Here is a 19,076-nt window from a genome sequence, read left to right as displayed (position 1 = left end):
TGGATGAACTGCAGAGATCTACAGCTGAGGTGAGAGACTCTGTCCATAGGACAACAATCAGTCGTATATTGCACAAATCTGGCCTTTATGGAAGAGTGGCAAGAAGAAAGCCATTTCTTAAAGATATCCATAAAAAGTGTTGGTTAAAGTTTGCCACAAGCCACCTGGGAGACACACCAAACATGTGGAAGAAGGTGCTCTGGTCAGATGAAACCAAAATTGAACTTTTTGGCAACAATGCAAAACGTTATAGTTGGCGTAAAAGCGACACAGCTGAACACACCATCCCCACTGTCAAACATGGTGGTGGCAGCATCATGGTTTGGGCCTGCTTTTCTTCAGCAGGGACAGGGAAGATGGTTAAAATTGATGGGAAGATGGATGGAGCCAAATACAGGACCATTCTGGAAGAAAACCTGATGGAGTCTGCAAAAGACCTGAGACTGGGACGGAGATTTGTCTTCCAACAAGACAATGATCCAAAACATAAAGCAAAATCTACAATGGAATGGTTCAAAAATAAACATATCCAGGTGTTAGAATGGCCAAGTCAAAGTCCAGATCTGAATCCAATCGAGAATCTGTGGAAAGAACTGAAAACTGCTGTTCACAAATGCTCTCCATCCAACCTCACTGAGCTCGAGCTGTTTTGCAAGGAGGAATGGGAAAACATGTCAGTCTCTCGATGTGCAAAACTGATAGAGACATACCCCAAGCGACTTACAGCTGTAATCGCAGCAAAAGGTGGCGCTATAAAGTATTAACTTAAGGGGGCTGAATAATTTTGCACCCCCAATTTTCAGTTTTTGATTTGTTAAAAAAGTTTGAAATATCCAATAAATGTCGTTCCACTTCATGATTGTGTCCCACTTGTTGTTGATTCTTCACAAAAATAAGTACAGTTTTATATCTTTATGTTTGAAGCCTGAAATGTGGCAAAAAGTCAAAGTTCAAGGGGGCCGAATACTTTCGCAAGGCACTGTATATAAAACAATTGGAGACCTCTTACACTTCAGTGTTGTGATGCAAAAATCCTAGCAAAATGCTTGGCGCATAGAATTAAAACGTATTATTATATTATATATTTTATATTATTCATCCTAATCAGACAGGTTTTTTACATGGACGATACCTTGGAGATAATATAAGACAAGTACTGGAAACAATGAAATATCGGGGACACCAGGCCTGGTTTTCATAGCTGATTTTGAAGACTTTTGAGTACGACTGGAGTTTATATATAAATGCCTAGAATATTTTAATTTTGGGGAATCTCTTATAAAATGGGTTAAAATGATTTATATTAACCTTAGGTGTAAAATAGTAAATAATGGCTACATCTCAGAAAGTTTAAAACTATCTAGAGGAGTAAAACAAGGTTGTCTACTATCGGCATATCTATTTATTATTGCCATCGAAATGTTAGCTGTTAAAATTTGATTAAACAGTAATATTAAGGGATTATAAATCTGTGGCTTAAAAACTAAGGTGTCATTGTACGCTGATGTTTCATGTTTTCTTTTAAAACCACAATTAGAATTTCTCCACGGCCTCATAGAGGATCTAGATACTTTTGCTATCCTCTCTGGATTAAAACCAAATTATGATATTACGTATTAGATCACAAAAAAAATGCAAATTTTACATTACCATGTAGTTTACCAATTAAATGGTCTGACGGAGATGTGGACATACTCGGTATACAAATCTCAAAAGAAAGAAATGATCTCACTCCAATACATTTTTATAGAAATTTAGCAAAAATATATAAGATCTTGCTACCATGGAAAGGAAAATAACTGTTTATTTGTGGAAAAATCACCCTGATTAACTCTTTAGTCATATCACAGTTTACCTATTTGTTTATGGTTTTGCCTACACCTAGTGACCTGCTTTTAATATTATATGAACAAAAAATATTAAATTTGATTTGGAACGGCAAGCCAGACAAAATTAAAAGGGCCTATTTATATAACGAATATGAATTCGGAGGGCAGAAATGATTAAATATTAAAGCATTAGACCTCTCACTAAAGGGGTCAGTCATACAAAAGTTATTCTTAAATCCAAATTGGTTCTCTAGTAAATTGGTAAGAATGTCTCATCCTATGTTCAAGAAGGGCCTTTATCCCTTTATTCAGATTACACCTGCTCACTTTCGGTTGTTTGAAAAGGAAATAATCTCCAAAATATATATATTTTTTAAACAAGCCTTAGAAAGTTGGTTGCAAATTCAGTTTAATCCACCTGAAAAGACAAATAGGGAACAAATAAAACAACAAATACTGTGGTTAAACTCAAATATACTATTTTTTTTTTTAAATGTATTTTTCAAAGAATAAAAAAAAAAGGTATTTTAGTGAATGATATCATAAATAGGACTGGTGGAGTTATGTCACACATACAGCTAACACAGACATATGGAAATGTCTGCTCTACCCAAAGTTACAACCAAGTAATTGCATCCTGATTTATCAGCCTAGGTTACTTTTGACCCTGATTAGCCTAACAGGAATAGAGCCTACCCTCTCCGGATTATATGCATCAGCCTTTAAAGCTCTGACAGCTAATCTGCCTGCAAGGAGCCTTACCTATGAAACAGCCTACAAAGCAGCATACGGATTTATCAGCCTCTGAGGCTGACAGTTAATGTGATTATCCTGTCAGGAATGGAGTGACCCTTATAATTATACACATCAGTAATGCAAGCTAACAACCAACATAGATAACAAGCTAGTTTACAAGCTAGCTAGCCAACAAGACTACCTAGCTAACAATACTAGCCAAGTTAGCTGCTTTTGTTTCTTGTATGTGATTGGCTGTGGTCTTGGGGGTGGCACTCAGCCTGGGAGACAGGGCTACCTGTCAGGCATCGTTCAGGGCTTAAATGCCCCGCTTTGCAACGCAGCCACAGGGCTCCTTGATGAGGTGGTTATAATGCTTCTGAACAAATTAATGGATGATGCATGGTCATTTTGATTATCTCGTGATCTCAACAAAACAAATTTAGTTATGTAGTGATCATGAGATAAATAGGTCATGCCCTCAACATAACGAGGGAATATTTTTTAAAATTTAGAATGTCCTTTCAAAATTTCCGTAGAATCCGACATTCTCTCCACGTTCATTTTCGGCAACAACATGTGTGGCATTATACTACCACTAGATGGTATCAGCTGCCCAAAATGTTATCTAAGGGTTGTAGTCAAAAGTAGTTATTCAGTGCCTCTGTCCTCTGATTCTTCCTGTGCAAGGCCTTTCATATTCCCAGAATTCAGACAAAAACAAGAGAGTGTAGGAAGGGGGATATAGTTTCAGTTGTATGGCCTTTAGATTTCTTGCAGGTAGCTACAGTACATTGTTTATTATATTAAGATTTATAAACTGGGTGGTTCGAGCCCTGAATGCTGATTGGCTGACAGCTGTGGTATATCAAATTGTATACCACGGGTATGACAAAACATGTATTTTTACTGCTCTAATTACATTGGTTACCAGTTTATAAAAGAAGTAAGGCACCTCGGGTGCTTGTTGTATATTGTCAATATACCACGGCTAAGGGCCGTGCATAAGAACAGCCCTTACCCGTTGTATATTGGCCATATACCACACCCCCTCTGGCCTTATTGCTTAAATAACCAACAACAGTAACACTTTACTTGACAACCTGTGTCATAACACTGTCATGTAGACCTATTGTGACATATATAGCATTATTTTATGGCTGGTTATGACACCAACATAAGAGTGTCAAAACCCACAAAACCTACCAAGGTAGTTATTTTATGGCTGGTTATTACACCTACATAAGAGTGTCAAATACCACAAAACCTACCACACAAGGCAACACATTCCATTACACAATAGCCTACTTGTCAACAGTATGGTTATGTTATTTTAACATTTTCTGAAATTGACCATATTAAATTATAATTGTAATTGGGCACAAATTGATGACAGGCACATATCCCAATGCTCTGTTGCTGATGACTGGGATGAATGAAGGAGCAGATTTCAGGAGTAGTACAAGACACCCTCTTTGTGACTGAATGCTGACATGAGCATGTACTGCACGTGATAGACTTATCTGGTTTATATGATTATGATGGTCAAAATGCTTTTTGACAGTGTCATAAAGTGCATTTTCTGCAATTTATTTAAATTGTGATGAAGAAAAAAAACATGACTGTAAAGAATTCATTGCAACAACAACAACAAAGTACTTAAGAAACAAACTTTAAAACGAAAGGAAACTTCTTGGCAGGGAAGTTGTTTTATTTTTATATGTAGGTGCCATAACCAGCCATAACGCAATATATGTCACAACAGGTGTAAATATATGGGTGATGACAGTGCTATGACCATATTATTACAGGTTTTGACAAGTTATGTCAGCTGTTATGACATATTATGGCATGGATATGATGTTATGACGATGGGTGTCAAGTAAAGTGTTACCCAAAGTAGGACAATGTACTTAGAGAAGGACATGGGATGTTGGGACTGTGGGAGTGATGAGGACACATTCATTGCATTATGCTATGGGCACAATAACACAGTATTAGCAAGGGAACTAATACTAAGAATCTAATAAAAACATGAGATGTTCATAGCTGCTAGGAGAACAGGTAATCTAGGCACTGAAAGATCAATCTTCTCTCTGTTTTGATAGATTTGTTCAATGTCTCTCATATGGATTTCATGTAACGAAAACATGCACAGGGCAGACCACACACCAGTGGAGGATTTCACATCTAAGTACCATAGGGTTATCAGTAAACTCTCAAAATAATATCCAGGCCACTTCACCTGTGTTGGATCGAACTGTTGTTTTCTAATGCATGCTTTTAACCCTGCATTAACTGTGTCACAGGAGCCAAGCTTGTGAAAGTAATTTGGACAACATTCATTATAAATGCATGCTAGAGCAGATAGACATCTCTACAGCCCTGGGCCCCTTATTCAAGTGTAGGAGTGCTGATGTAGGATCAGGTCTCCCCTGTTCATGTAATCGTATTCATCATGATCTAAAAGACCAAATTGTTCCTAGATTAGCACTATGACGCTTTATGAATACAGGCCCTGGCACTGATCCTCTTTCACACAGCATCCATAAAGACAAACACATGCCTTGTCTTCTAAGACGTCGTATTACCAATGGATACAATAGCTCTAGTAAGATGTAAAGTATTCACAGAATATCTGAACTGTTCTTTATACAACAACCCCACACATGCTAGAGAAGAGCAAAGGTGATGACGTGTGGCACCATTATGGCTGACCAGTGAAACACTGGACAACTATGTGGTGAAACGAGGATGGGCTGATAAACCAGGATCTGGTGAGAGCACAGCACGGAAGTATGGTAATGACATCATATGACTAGTGATGATATCATAGGCTTGTAGTTGCAGTGACAAAGATTATTACGAAAATATATAGTATCACCTCTAATGACATAAAGATATATACCTCCTTGAGATAGATGCATCTACAATTTGATGGTAATAACATTATTACAGGCCGGTTGCATGATATCAGCTTCCCATTTCCTTTAAAGACTTACATGTGTTTGTGTGTATGCGTGCACGTTTATTTCTGTGTGTATGTGTATGTGAGAAACAGGCAGACTCCTCTAGTTCTCTGCCTCCCCAGATTAATATCAGGGCTGTACAAAGGGGCCCTCTATGCCACGCAGGACGACTCCCAGGACAATGAATCCACTGTCTGACAACACCATCGCTAACTCCTGTTAACTGATACATGTGCAAACCTCCCAGCTGAGATTACAGGGAATCTCATCCCCAAGTTGTACCTGTTCTTCCTGTGATAATAGTTATGACAACATTTATGATGATGGCGTGACCAAACCGTTCACTAGTGTAATTAATCAAATCGATTTGACAACAATACATAGACAATGTTTACTTTCTTTTTCACATGTATGACTTTTATTTTGTAGAAATAATAATGTGGAGGTTGAATAAAAGATGTACTGTGTTTTCTGTCAGAGATGACAAAAGAATTTGACTTTCCAGATAGACACATGAAAGCCTTTGTTATCGTCTCTATCTTACAATCTGCTCTGCTTGAACTTCAGCTACCTATTATGTTTAGACAAAATAATATATTTTTTTCTTAATTCAACAGCCATTCTGAAATCACAGTAGCTGTTGGAGAACGTGTGACTATAATAATTTTCTGCTCAGCAGCAGTAGCCTACACCTGAACAAAACATGAATTCAGAAAGTGTCAGTCTAGATCTCCCCTGTGTTGGTATCATCTCACAGCTCTGTAGTTTGATTTTAAATGTGTATTTTGCATACGTCTGTCAAAATGTTGAATAATGGTAGGCGTATACGAATAGCCCTATAGTTTATGTTTGACCTATTTTGAATAAAAAAGGTAGGAGGACCACGGACTACTGCGCATAGCGCACTATTTTACAGCAAATCCTTGTGATTCCGATTGGGCGGATTAATTCACGTGTCTATGGAGGCAGTGGCTTGTCACTCATTCTTTGAACGGTGTGCTGGCGCTGATCTTCTGCCGCTGCTACATCGATAATCAACCAATTTGCCATACGAAAAATAAATATCTAGCAATATGGGAATGTAATATTTTTGAAAATATTAAGAACAATATCAAAATATCAAGAACAACCACAACATTCTTCATTAAGACATTTGCGTGGTCTAATCAAGGAGTTGCGATGCTCCACGCAAAGGATATCCTCCTAGCCTTGCTTCTCGTGGGCTCTACAGGTAAGATAGTTAAGCTAATTTTACAGTTTTTCGTAATTACTTCTATTCAGGCCAGAGATTTGATAAAATACTCGAATCAGGAAAGTGTGCGTCCATGACAATCTGCATCCATTGAAGGACTGTGTACATGTCCCTCCTTCGACATCAGATGTCCCTCCTTTGTATCAGGTGAATGGATGTAAGATTGTCCAATTAAACGTTTTTCAGTGGGATGGTCTTTTCATGTAAATTGGCTGGCTAGCTGCTGCCATGTTGTTAACATATTCTGCCATGGTGTACACGAGTAAACATTTGCTTAGTTAATAATGCATTACTATATTTGATATATAGCTAGTTGTTTTTATCATATTCTGAGGGCAAATATAATTTTCACAAGTGTTAGCTAGCTAACCTTACCTACCTAGCCAGCATACCCATCAGCAAACCTGCTTATTCCATCAAGGCAATGCATTTAAATTATGTTACGACCATTGGCAAACACCTGTGATACGTTTAAGTTGCTCTCATTACATTAGGGTTTATCTTTTGTTGCCATATCACCAGTAATTGCATTAATATAGAATACAGTATGGATTTGTCTATTGAATGGATTGTTTGCAAAACAGTGCTTGCTTGCGTACATCAATGCGTTTGTTGCTACTAACTCCTCCTGGTCATCTCACCCAAACATCATGACTGTTTGCCAGCAACCTGAAATTTAGCTAACAATGTTTCTGAAATTGAGATTGAGCTACTTTCACAAGTGCAGCTACTTTCACTCGCTTGCAATTGTGTTAGCATCCATTCTACTATGGTCCAGGTCCACACCTAGGTGGTCCAGCCATATCATCACAGGGAAGGGAATTTGGAGGGGAATTATCGGCTCTATTGGGGAGAGGCATGCCACCCATGCGACTCATGGCTATTTAACAGTCGGATGGCCTTGAGATAGAAGCTGTTTTTTAGTCTCACGGTCTCAGCGTTGATGCACCTGTACTGACCTCGCCTTCAGGATGATAGAGGGGTGAATAGGTCGTGGCTCAGGTGGTTGCTGTCCTTGATGATCCTTTTGGCCTTCCTGTGACATTGATTGCTGCAAATCAATTACTTAAAAATCATACAAATGTGATTTTCTGGATTTTTGTTTTAGATTCCGTCTCTCACAGTTGAAGTGTACCTATGATAAAAAATTGTACTTTGTAAGTAGGAAAACCTGCAAAATCGGCAGTGTATCAAATACTTGTTCTCCCCCCTGTACGTAAATGCCAACAAAATAACTTTTTGGTCAGTGTGGTGTGTGTGACCTTTATTTAACTAGGGAAGTCAGTTAAGAACAATTTCTTATTTACAATGACGGCCCGGATGACACTGGGCCAATTGTGCGCTGCCCTATGGGACTCCCAATCACGGCCGAATGTGATACAACCTGGATTCAAACCAGGGACGTAGTGACGCCTCTTGCACTGAGATGCAGTGCTTTAGACCGCTGTGTCCATGTGTGTGTGTTAAATATTTAACTGTACTAGAATGCTTAAAAGGGCCGCTAAAATTTTAAATATCGGTATTGTTTTTTTTTGGCAAGGAAAATATCGGTATCGGACAAAAATGTCATATCGGTGCATCACTAGTTCAGACTAGAGGTCGACCGATTATGGTTTTTCAACGCCGATACCGATTATTGGATGGCCCCAAAAAAAAGCAGATACCGATTAATCAGCCGATTTTTTTTACATTTATTTGTAATAATGACAATTATAACAATACTGAATGAACACTTATTTTAACTTAATATAATACATCAATAAAAATCAATTTAGCCTCAAATAAATAATGAAACATGTTCAATTTGGTTTAAATAATGCAAAAACACAGTGTTGGAGAGGAAAGTAAAAGTGCAATATGTGCCATGTAAAAAAGCTAACGTTTAAGTTCCTTGCTCAGAACATGAGAACATATGAAAGCTGGTGTTCCTTTTAACATGAGTCTTCAATATTCCCAGGTAAGAAGTTTTAGGTTGTAGTTATAGTACTTATAGGACTATTTCTCTCTATACCATTTGTATTTCATATACCTTTGACTATTGGCTGTTCTTATAGGCACTTTAGTATTGCCAGTGTAACAGTATAGCTTCCGTCCCTATCCTCGCTCCTACCTGGGCTCGAACCAGGAACACATCGACAACAGCCACCCTCGAAGCAGCGTTACCTATGCAGAGCAAGGGGAACAACTACTCCAAGTTTCAGAGAGTGACGTTTGAAATGCTATTAGCGCGCTAACTAGCTAGCCATTTCACATCGGTTACACCATCCTAATCTCGGGAGTTGATAGGCTTGAAGTCATAAACAGCACAATGCTTGAAGCATTGCGAAGAGCTGTTGGCAGAACGCACAAAAGTGCTGTTTGAATTAATGCTTACGAGCCTACTGCTGCCTACCACCGCTCAGTCAGACTGCTCTATCAAATCATAGACTTAATTATAACATAATAACACACATAAATACGAGCCTTAGGTCATTAATATGGTAGAATCCGGAAACTATAATTTCGAAAACAAGACGTTTATTCTTTCAGTGAAATATGGAACCGTTCCGTATTTTATCTAACGGGTAGCATCCATAAGTCTAAATATACCTGTTACATTGCACAACCTTCAATGTTATGTCATAATTACGTAAAATTCTGGCAAATTAGGCGGCCCAAACTGTTGCATATACCCTGACTCTGCATGCAATGAACGCAAGAGAAGTGACAATTTCACCTGGTTAATATTGCCTGCTAACCTGGATTTCTTTTAGCTAAATTTGCAGAAATATATACTTCTGTGTATTGATTTTAAGAAAGGCATTGATGTTTATGGTTAGGTACACATTGGAGCAACAATACAAACCGCATCAATTATATGCAACACATACACGCTAGATAAACTAGTAATATCATCATCAACCAATATCATTAACTAGTGATTATGATTGATTGATTTTTTTCTTTACCTTTATTTAACTAGGCTAGTCAGTTAAGAACAAATTCTTATTTTCAATGACGGCCTAGGAACAGTGGGTTAACTGCCTTTTCAGGGGCAGAACGATAGATTTGTACCTTGTCAGCTCGGGGATTTGAATTTGTAACCTTTCAGTTACTAGTCCAATGCTCTAACCACTAGCCTACTCTGCCGCCCCATTGTTTTTTATAAGATAAGTTTAATGGTAGCTAGCAATTTACCTTGGCTTACTGCATTCGCATAACAGGCATTCTCCTTGTGGAGTGCAATGAGAGGCAGGTGGTTAGAGTGTTGGACTAGTAAACTGTAAGGATGCAAGATTGAATCTCCCAAGCTCACAAGGTAAAAATCTGTTGTTCTGCCCCTGAACGAGGCAGTTAACCCACTGTTCCTAGGCCGTCATTGAAAATAAGAATGTGTTCTTAACTGACTTGCCTAGTTCAATAAAGATTAAATAAAGGTGTAAAGAAAAAAAAAACAGCAATATCGGTGCCTAAAAATTCAGATTTCAAATTTTTATGAAAACTTGAAATCGGCCCTAATTAATCGGCCATTCCGATTAATCGGTCGACCTCTACACTCAAAGACATTCAGACACTTCTCCCGAAGCCACTCCTGTGTTGTCTTGGCTGTGTGCTTATGGTCATTGTCCTTTTGGAAGGTGAACCTTCGCCCCAGTCTGAGGTCCTGAGCGGTCTGGAGCAGGTTTTCATTAAGGATCTTTCTGTATTTTGCTCCATTCATCTTTTCCTCGATCCTGACTAGTCTCCCAGTCCCTGCTGCTGAAACACATCCCCACAGCATGATGCTGCCACCACCATGCTTCACCGTTGGGATGATGCCAGGTTTCCTCTAGACGTGACGCTTGGCATTCAAGCCAAAGAATTCAATCTTGGTTTCATCAGACCAGAGAATCTTGTTTCTCATGGTCTTAGAATCCTTTAGGTACCTTTTGGCAAACTCCAAGCGGGCTGTCATGTGCCTTCTACTGAGGAGTGCCTTCTGTCTCGCCACTCTACCATAGAGGCCTGATTGGTGGAGTGCTGCAGAGATCGTTGTCCTTCTGGAAGGTTATCCCATCTCCACAGAGGGACTCTGGAGCTCTGTCAGAGTGACCATCGGGTTCTTGGTCACCTCCCTGATCAAGGACCTTCTCCCCCGATTGCTCAGTTTGGCCGGGCGGCCAGCTCTAGGAAGAGTCTTGGTGGTTCCAAAATTCTTCCATTTAAGAATGATGGCGGCCACTGTCTTCTTGGAGACCTTCAATGCTGCAAACATTTTTTGGTAGCCTTCCGCAGATCTGTGCCTCGACTCAATCCTGTCTCGGAGCTCTACGGACAATTCCTCATGAATTGGTTTTTGCTCTGACATGCACTGTCAACTGTGGGACCTTATATAGACAGGCGTGTGCCTTTCCAAATAATTTCTATTCAATTGATTGGTGGACTCCAATCAAGTTGTAGAAACATCTCAAGGTTGATCAATTGAAACAGAATGCACCTGAGCTTAATTTCAAATCTCAAAACAATGGCTCTGAATACTTATGTAAATAAGGTATCTGTTTTTATTTGTAATAAATTAGCAAAACATGTATTTTCGCATTGTCATTATGGGGTGTTATGTGTAGATTGATGAGGAAAATGTTTAATTTTAGAATAAGGCTGTAATGTAAAAAAAATGTTTGGATGTCTACATACATATACAGGTTTTTGGAAATATACACACTAGAAACTGGTTCTATATAGTGCCAAATTAGGGTTATTGGGCTTGCAACCATAGCGGAACCCATTTATGTGCTATAGATAACCTTTTTTGAAGGATCTATAAAGATCCATGCTTATACGGTTCTTCATGGAACCTGTATGGTGCTATAAAGGTTCTATCCTAAGGTTCTATAAAGAACCATTTAAAAAAGTTTTGATGTAGCACCCATTATTATGGCTCTATGGAGAATGGTTCTATATCCTAGTCAAAAAATCCTTAGATAGTAGCTACTAAAACAATTGGATACCACGAAATTGGGGAGAAAAGGGGGTACAAAATTAATAAATAAATCCTTTCATGTTATAGGATTCCAATAAAATAGTCCAATAGAAAAATCCTGTAAGATTTTGGAACCAGTCCTATTGGATCCAGTGGGATTCTATGCTATTGGATTTTGTCTTATGGGTGTTATCCTGTAGAATTCCAATACAAGAATCCAATAGAATAATCCTATCAGATTTCGGAACCTATCCTATTGGACCAATTTTTCTATTGGATTCTTGTATTGGAATTATATAGGATAACACCCATTTAATGGGTTCAATTAAGAAAAATACTAATAAAATACCTATAAGATCCAAATGTATTACGTTTGATTTCCAAAAGGAAAAATGTGGTCCAATAGATTTCCAGTAGGATTCTGATACAGGTGACACAAAATCCTATAGGACTACAAGAATCCTATTGGAAAAATCACTAATCCTATTGGATTTTTTTGTAGAACCATACAGGGTTTTGTTAAAATTCCATAGTTTTTATATTTGTTTATTAACAAGTTGAATCAGGTTTGTTAGCTCTGGAATGGCTGGGGGAGGAGAGAATTGACAACTATTGACTTAGTCAACTGTTCTCAATTGACACAAGGCCATACCGTGAGTCTTTCACAAGACAGTCATATATAACATGTAATAGCGTAACACAGCAGCGTTCTTTGGATCAGGATGGTTCCACGTAGAACCATCACTCTTCAGTTTGAGTTTGCCATAAAATATCCTACAGTGGTTTTTCCATAAACGTAAATTGGGTATTTAGTGGGGTGAAATCTGTCCAAGTTAGTATACATATAGCCTTCCCAGTCTAATGATGGTGCACAGGTGCAGGAAACCAAGTGTTTCCCTACTTGATTACAAAACAAGGCCACTATTGTGTTGTGTTATCATAAAACATAGGTCTACGCTTCAATAAGTAGGCTACTTAGGTTGGACATCTGTGATTGCATCTCTCTTTGCATCTCACATAACATGATGTTTAAGATGTGCATACATGTAACTAGGTGTGCAAAGAATGCTTCATGAACATACTAGATCGTTACTGAAGGTTTTAGTGGTGATGCTCACTCAATTGCTAGCCTACACGCTGTGTGTGACTCATCTCTGTGATGTCACCTGATATGGTGACGAGTTGCGGTCCTCGAGCTCCAGCTGTGATGGAGGTTGCTGTGCCTGGTAATGCTGCGGTGTCATCATCATGGTAGCTTAGATAGAGGATGTAGCCTACCTGGTAATACCATGTCTTCTTTATCAGCTGTGATAAAAGGCTATTTTGGTTAAGGCTTATCTCCTGGCCATCTGTTGTTGTGATTGTGTTTGGTTTCATTCCTCCCAGGAGCAGAACACTGTGTTACCCCCCTGAGATCCTAAAGTAGCATGAGAAGGAGATGCTAATTGGCAATAAACCTTTGCTTATCATGTCAACAAGCAATGTTGTTGTTCCTCTTGATATATAAGCCATTTGAATATACATTTTGAATATTCTCAAATCCTGTTGACTTTACTTAATCGTAATGCTCCCTAAACTTGAAAGTAGACCTGGCCTATTGACTATTTTCTACGTCTGTTGATGGTTTTAATAGCAACCTGATATAAACTTAATAATTGGATAAATGTTGATTTTAGACCCATGAATTCTGCGTGGTTACATGGCTCGAGACTTCAAGCCCAGTGCTGCATTGTTGTTTTTTGTGAGCGCCGACAAAGGCATATATAGATGTCCTCAGGACCCTTTCAAACGTCAGAAATCAACGTCTCTTTCTTGTGACCAGCCTGTTTATACAGCCCAGCCTCGGCTATTTTAGGCGTATGGCAAGCTTTTTCAATAACCTTTGCGCTGCACACACCCTTGTTTGGTGAACCTGAATAGGCTTAGCTGATACAGAATGTGAGGCACAGATGTTCTTAACGCAGAAGGGCATGGAGAAGTGAACGTAGCTCTTCATCCGATGCGGGCAACCTGGGTATTCCTCAGAGACCAAACGAATGGAAGAGCGAATGGACTGGAAACCTTTCTGCGTGATGATCTAATGCAATTGCTCTGTTGCTCATTAGTAGAAGAAAAAAACATAGGATGTGAAGACGGAAACTGGAGAGAGAAGGTCGGAAAAGGCATGTCAGAGACAGCCAACACATAACCTAGCATCTGATTCATAATGCTGTTGGACTAATATCTCAATTTCGAGGTTTGTGGTTAGAAATATCAGCGGTATGGTAGTGAGGATATCAGGGCTGCACTTCTTGATGCTGGTTAGCCTACTCTCTATGAATGGTAACTTTGACTTCCAAGAAGTAATATCTCAAGGTATAATTTTGGCAGAGGCAGACACAGATGTTAGCTATGCCTCTCCATGGTCCATTTTAGTTCCTGCTGTGACTGTCTGCACAGTCTTATGAGTGGTGATTATGACAACAACCCTACAGCCAATCATGCAGGCCTAGGTCTATGCTTGTATTTCTGCTGGATCCTGTCATATGATGGTGTCGACCCCAGCCAATCATGTTAGTGGAGGTTTTTGCTGCAGGAGCAGTGTTTCAGTCTCAGTTGCCAGGTAATCATAGGGTAGTGTTCATTCAGATCAGATCATAGCTGATCACTTATCAGCATTATCTACTAAAGCTGTGTTTGTTTGTAAACCCACTGATATCAGGAGCAATTGCCTGTGCTCTTTCTTCATAGTGAACAGCATGGACATACCTGCAGTGAGCTTTCACCTAGGGGTCCTCCATTACAACCTGCTTTGAGAAGAATTGGCACATGTACAGAACATTACAACACACTTACTAGCCTACACTTAGTTGCTGGACTGCTATCTTTAGTTCAGCTGGTGTTTGAATAGCATATGTTGCTTAAGCTGTTTATGGGTGGGCTCCCTCCCAGATAAGCTGCTTGGCACCTTGGAGCTCTTAGCATGTACAGTGAAACTTCTATTTCAATGTGTGTTAAGTAAGGTTTAATATCCTATTTTATGTCTGTGTTACCAATCCAGCTTCATAACTGTATATTTGATGTGTTGTGGGCTAAGTAGTTGGATCAAGCCAAGAATCATGTTTGTCTTTTATCCTTAAAGCCCAGTTGGCATCCACATTTACTCAGACCTGTATGTGCAGCTGGCTGGCTGACTGACTGGCTGGCTGGCTGGCTGGCTGGCTGGCTGGCTGTCTGTCTGTCTGTGCGTTTCCGTGCATCTGAGGTGTGCATCTGGTGAGGCTGGCCAAATCATCCACAAGGAAATATTTCACAATGCAAGATGATGATGATTTCAGATTGACCACAAGACCAAACTGGGAACATGGGATGTTTCAATTCATCTTGGATGGACGAGCCACATGGATATGGATGGAGGATCTAGGAGGAATGTTTGGATGAAGGATCCAGTGAGACCAGAGTATGCACTGTTTGATATTCTGGGTAACCAGCAGAGCAGAGCCTCTCTCGGAGGCGTAGGATAGGACTGCTGCAGCCAACCTCAGCTTCCCCTTTGATGGTGAGTGGAGCAGACAGATCCAGGCCTCTGAGAGATGCTTGGCCCTAGGGGACTAAAAACATGACGTTACACATGCACACTAACACAGTGTTCTGTCTACACACAAAACAACACAGTGACTAGGGCTGTGACGGTCATGGAAGTTGGGATGACAGTTATTGGTCAGCCAAATGATCGTGGTCACTGTTATAACCATTAGATTTCTTTTTTAAAGACACATTTTCTCCTCTCCTTCGCTCCTGACTGCTTATGCTGGTGCTGCAGAGAGGGGGATGTTGCCTAGGCAACAAAATATTCATTTGCTACCTTGTTTAAGCAAGAAGCAATAAACTTTCATTGCGTTGTTGAGTCCATGTTACCGCAGAATCTGATATTATTTTTGACAATATTGCAATATAAATTTTGCGCTAGTCGGCTGTACCTGAACCAAAACTCCAGTATTTGTTTTCAGCTCTTTTATTTCCATGACTGATCAAAACTTGTTTTCTCATGGGTCTCTCTTGTCCCTCTGCAGAAGATATATGATAAGCAATATGTTTTGAACATCAAATCGCAAAAAAGTCACAGTATGGAATCGCAATACATATAAAAATGTGAGAATCATGAGAAACGTAATACATAATACTAACTATCGCGATAATATCGTATCGTGAGGTCCCTGGCAATTCCCAACCCTACCTCTCGGACACTATCAGAGGGACAACATCCGTCGCCCGTGGCTGTTGACTGCCACACAGTGCCTGCTGCTTTTGTCACTGATTAGAATACGACTTTATGCCCCTGCCCTTTTCATTAATAATATTGTACAACAAGTGTTGGTTTTCCATTCATCGGCAGCTATTAGAAATGCAGTTTCTTGTTATGCTGTTTTCTACATTTCTACATAGTTGTCTTGTTCCACAGTTTGCCCTCCAGGTTATAGGGAACATATATCAAAAGTTGGCTGACTTGGTCAACGTTTTGTCAAAGCAGCAGCTGGCTTACAGTACCTTGGCATTGGGAGATAATTTGGCATTAGATCAGGATTTCTAATAGCACTTGGCAATGGGGGGTAAACAACCTGTTTGAGTTGTTAAATTGGACAGTATTGTTATCTTGAGCATTTTATTTTTTTTATTTTACTAGGCAAGTCAGTTAAGAACAAATTCTTATTTTCAATGACGGCCTAGGAACAGTGGGTTAACTGCCTGTTCAGGGGCAGAACGACAGATTTTGTACCTTGTCAGCTCTGGGATTTGAACTTGCAACCTTTCGGTTACAAGTCCAATGCTCTAACCACTAGGCTACCCTGCCTTTGGGGTAGGGTCCACCACCAGCTCTTTCCTTTTGCGGCTTGTTTTGTTGAGAGCATCCCTTCCGGCCATGTTGCATAGTTGTATTGTAATGATGGTTGTTATAGAGGAGTAATTACAGAAGAATGTGTCATGATTAAGGACCCTATGTTCCAGTGTGGAGCTGGATTCACCCTCCACTGCATGTCCTAATCCTGGGGGCAACAGTTGTCTTCGGAACCTGACCAGCTCAACTCAACCTCCCCTGTCTGACTGACAGCCTCATAGGCAGGCCAGCTGAATGATGAGAACCACAAAGGTTAGACCATGATGATGAGGGGTAGCCTACTGTACACTCATGCTGGAAGGTGTACATTCATGCAGTACATTCATGCTGGAAGGTGTACATTCATGTTGGAAGGTGTACATTCATGCTGGAAGGTACATTCATGCTGGAAGGTGTACATTCATGCTGGAAGGTGTACATTCATGCTGTACATTCATGCTGAAAGGTGTACATTCATGCTGGAAGGTGTACATTCATGCTGGAAGGTACATTCATGCTGGAAGGTACATTCATGCTGGAAGGTGTACATTCATGCTGGAAGGTACATTCATGCTGGAAGGTACATTCATGCTGGAAGGTGTACATTCATGCTGTACATTCATGCTGGAAGGTGTACATTCATGCCGGAAGGTGTACATTCATGCCGTACATTCATGCTGGAAGGTGTACATTCATGCTGTACATTCATGCTGCAAGGTGTACATTCATGCTGTACATTCATGCTCTGACTGTCGGAGTCCAGTGACAGTCCAGTGACATCTCAAAGATTAAATACATTTTCTGGTACTTTGGCTACTAAGAAAGTATATTTTAAACCTCCCGCTTTGGCTTAATGTGTCAATGTGTAGTTCATACATCATAATCACTGAATTACTGTTTTACCTCAATTATACACTAAATCCCTAGTTTGAATGTGACTGTTTTCTTGAAGCTATGCCGTGCCATTTTCCCTACATTTACCCCCATGTGGGTCAGCCCCCTAGCAGTTCGAGTGACAGCTAGCAAGAGGCCTGCTCAGTTTATTCAACGAGGTTGCAGGACGTGCTCAACGGCTCAGTGGACACAGCAGATAGGGAGGGAGGGAGAGCAATGGCGTTGTGCACATATCTGCACATATGTGACATAGTACGCAATTTTTGGGGACCACTTTTGGCTCGTGAGTGATACCTTCATAACTCTTGGCTAAAAAGTATACAAAAGTACTGGAGAAAACCTTTAAGCCTACAACATCAGTTTCCCTTTGAGTCATCCAAAGATGTTCCACTAGGAGAGGGGAAGTCCAGTCCACATCTCAACATTTTTCAACAAAAACTTTCTCAGTTGCTTAGTTTCTCTCTGAGCTGACATAATAATGTGGGCTAATCTTCAGGTTGATGATGAGCTTTATGCATCATTTATTTGGTGCTAGGTAGAGGTGGGAATTGCCAGGGACCTCATGATATGATATAATCACGATACTTAGGTGCTGATACGTTATTCATTGCAATTTTCACTATTCTATATGTATTGTAGAGTTTTGATCAGTCGTGGAAATAAAAGTGCTGTAAACAAATTGGGTCCTTATTTAAAAAAGAAGATGGAGAACAAGCTATCGAGGAAAAATACTGGAGTGTTGGTGCAGGTACAGCTGACTACAGTCTTTGTGTTCATGCATCCATGCAGAATACGGTACATTTATTATTAAAACACTATGGAAGATAGTACTGCCAACCCAGCTGCCTGTACACAGGCAACATGAAGAATAGGGATCGTTCCCCCTCAGGTAGCAACATCCTACCCATCATCTAAAATTAAACTTTTAGTCAACCCTTGTCAATGTACATTTCCTTGCATATCGTATATATACTGTAAACTAGCCATGCTAAACATTTTCAGGGTTTTTCACAAGGCCTATGCTAAACCCTGATCATGTTTAGCATGACTAGTAAAAAGTGCATATTAAGTAAGGGAAAATAGTGTATTTGGGCAATGTTGGGCCCTAATAATTAGGGTTTATTAGAGCTGCTGGGGTCTGGGAAGGCCACAGACAGGACACTATCTCCAGAGGAGCGACAGTGTAGAGACTCTGCCCATCATTAAACATTAAAACGTAATTATCCTTCCACACGAGTCACTTCAGCTGAATCCTAAATGAGTGTAAAGCTTAATAACAAAATGCATTAACTTCTTGAGTGAAGGGGGCAGGATTTTCGTTTTTGGCTAAAAAACGTACCCAATTGAAACGGCCTATTTCTCAGGCCCAGAAACTATAATATGCATATAATTGTCAGATTAGGATAGAAAACACTCTAAAGTTTCCAAAACTGTCAAAATATTGTCTGTGAGTATAACAGAACTGATATTGCAGGTGAAAACCTGAGTAAAACCCAACAAGGAAGTGCTGTTTTTCCTGAAAGCTCTCTGTTCCATTGGATGCCTTGCCTCCATTTAAAGGGATATCAACTCCCTAAATTTTATCAGCATATCGATTGCGCAA

At 39.8% G+C, this 19,076-nt stretch overlaps 1 protein-coding gene across 7 annotated transcripts in view; it reads left to right on the top strand.

Moving 5' to 3' along the window:
* Nucleotides 1-6,504: 6,504 nt before the first annotated feature.
* The window catches only part of LOC139382193 (neural cell adhesion molecule 1-like), a 118,905-nt gene continuing 106,333 nt past the window's right edge, over nucleotides 6,505-19,076 (top strand). For 6 of the 7 annotated variants that reach the window (XM_071126060.1, XM_071126067.1, XM_071126061.1 and 3 more), the window contains exon 1: nucleotides 6,525-6,764. In XM_071126060.1, the coding sequence (XP_070982161.1) occupies nucleotides 6,713-6,764 (52 nt within the window). In that variant the 5' untranslated portion in view covers nucleotides 6,525-6,712. Of the gene's footprint in view, nucleotides 6,765-19,076 lie in introns of all 7 variants that reach the window. The other variant, XM_071126066.1, reaches the window with a different exon arrangement.

The sequence above is a fragment of the Oncorhynchus clarkii genome, chromosome 24, assembly GCF_045791955.1.
Source record: "Oncorhynchus clarkii lewisi isolate Uvic-CL-2024 chromosome 24, UVic_Ocla_1.0, whole genome shotgun sequence".
Classification (NCBI taxonomy): Eukaryota; Metazoa; Chordata; class Actinopteri; order Salmoniformes; family Salmonidae; genus Oncorhynchus; species Oncorhynchus clarkii.
The sequence above is the reverse complement of the archived record's forward strand: the minus strand, read 5'-3'. Positions and strand labels throughout refer to the sequence as shown.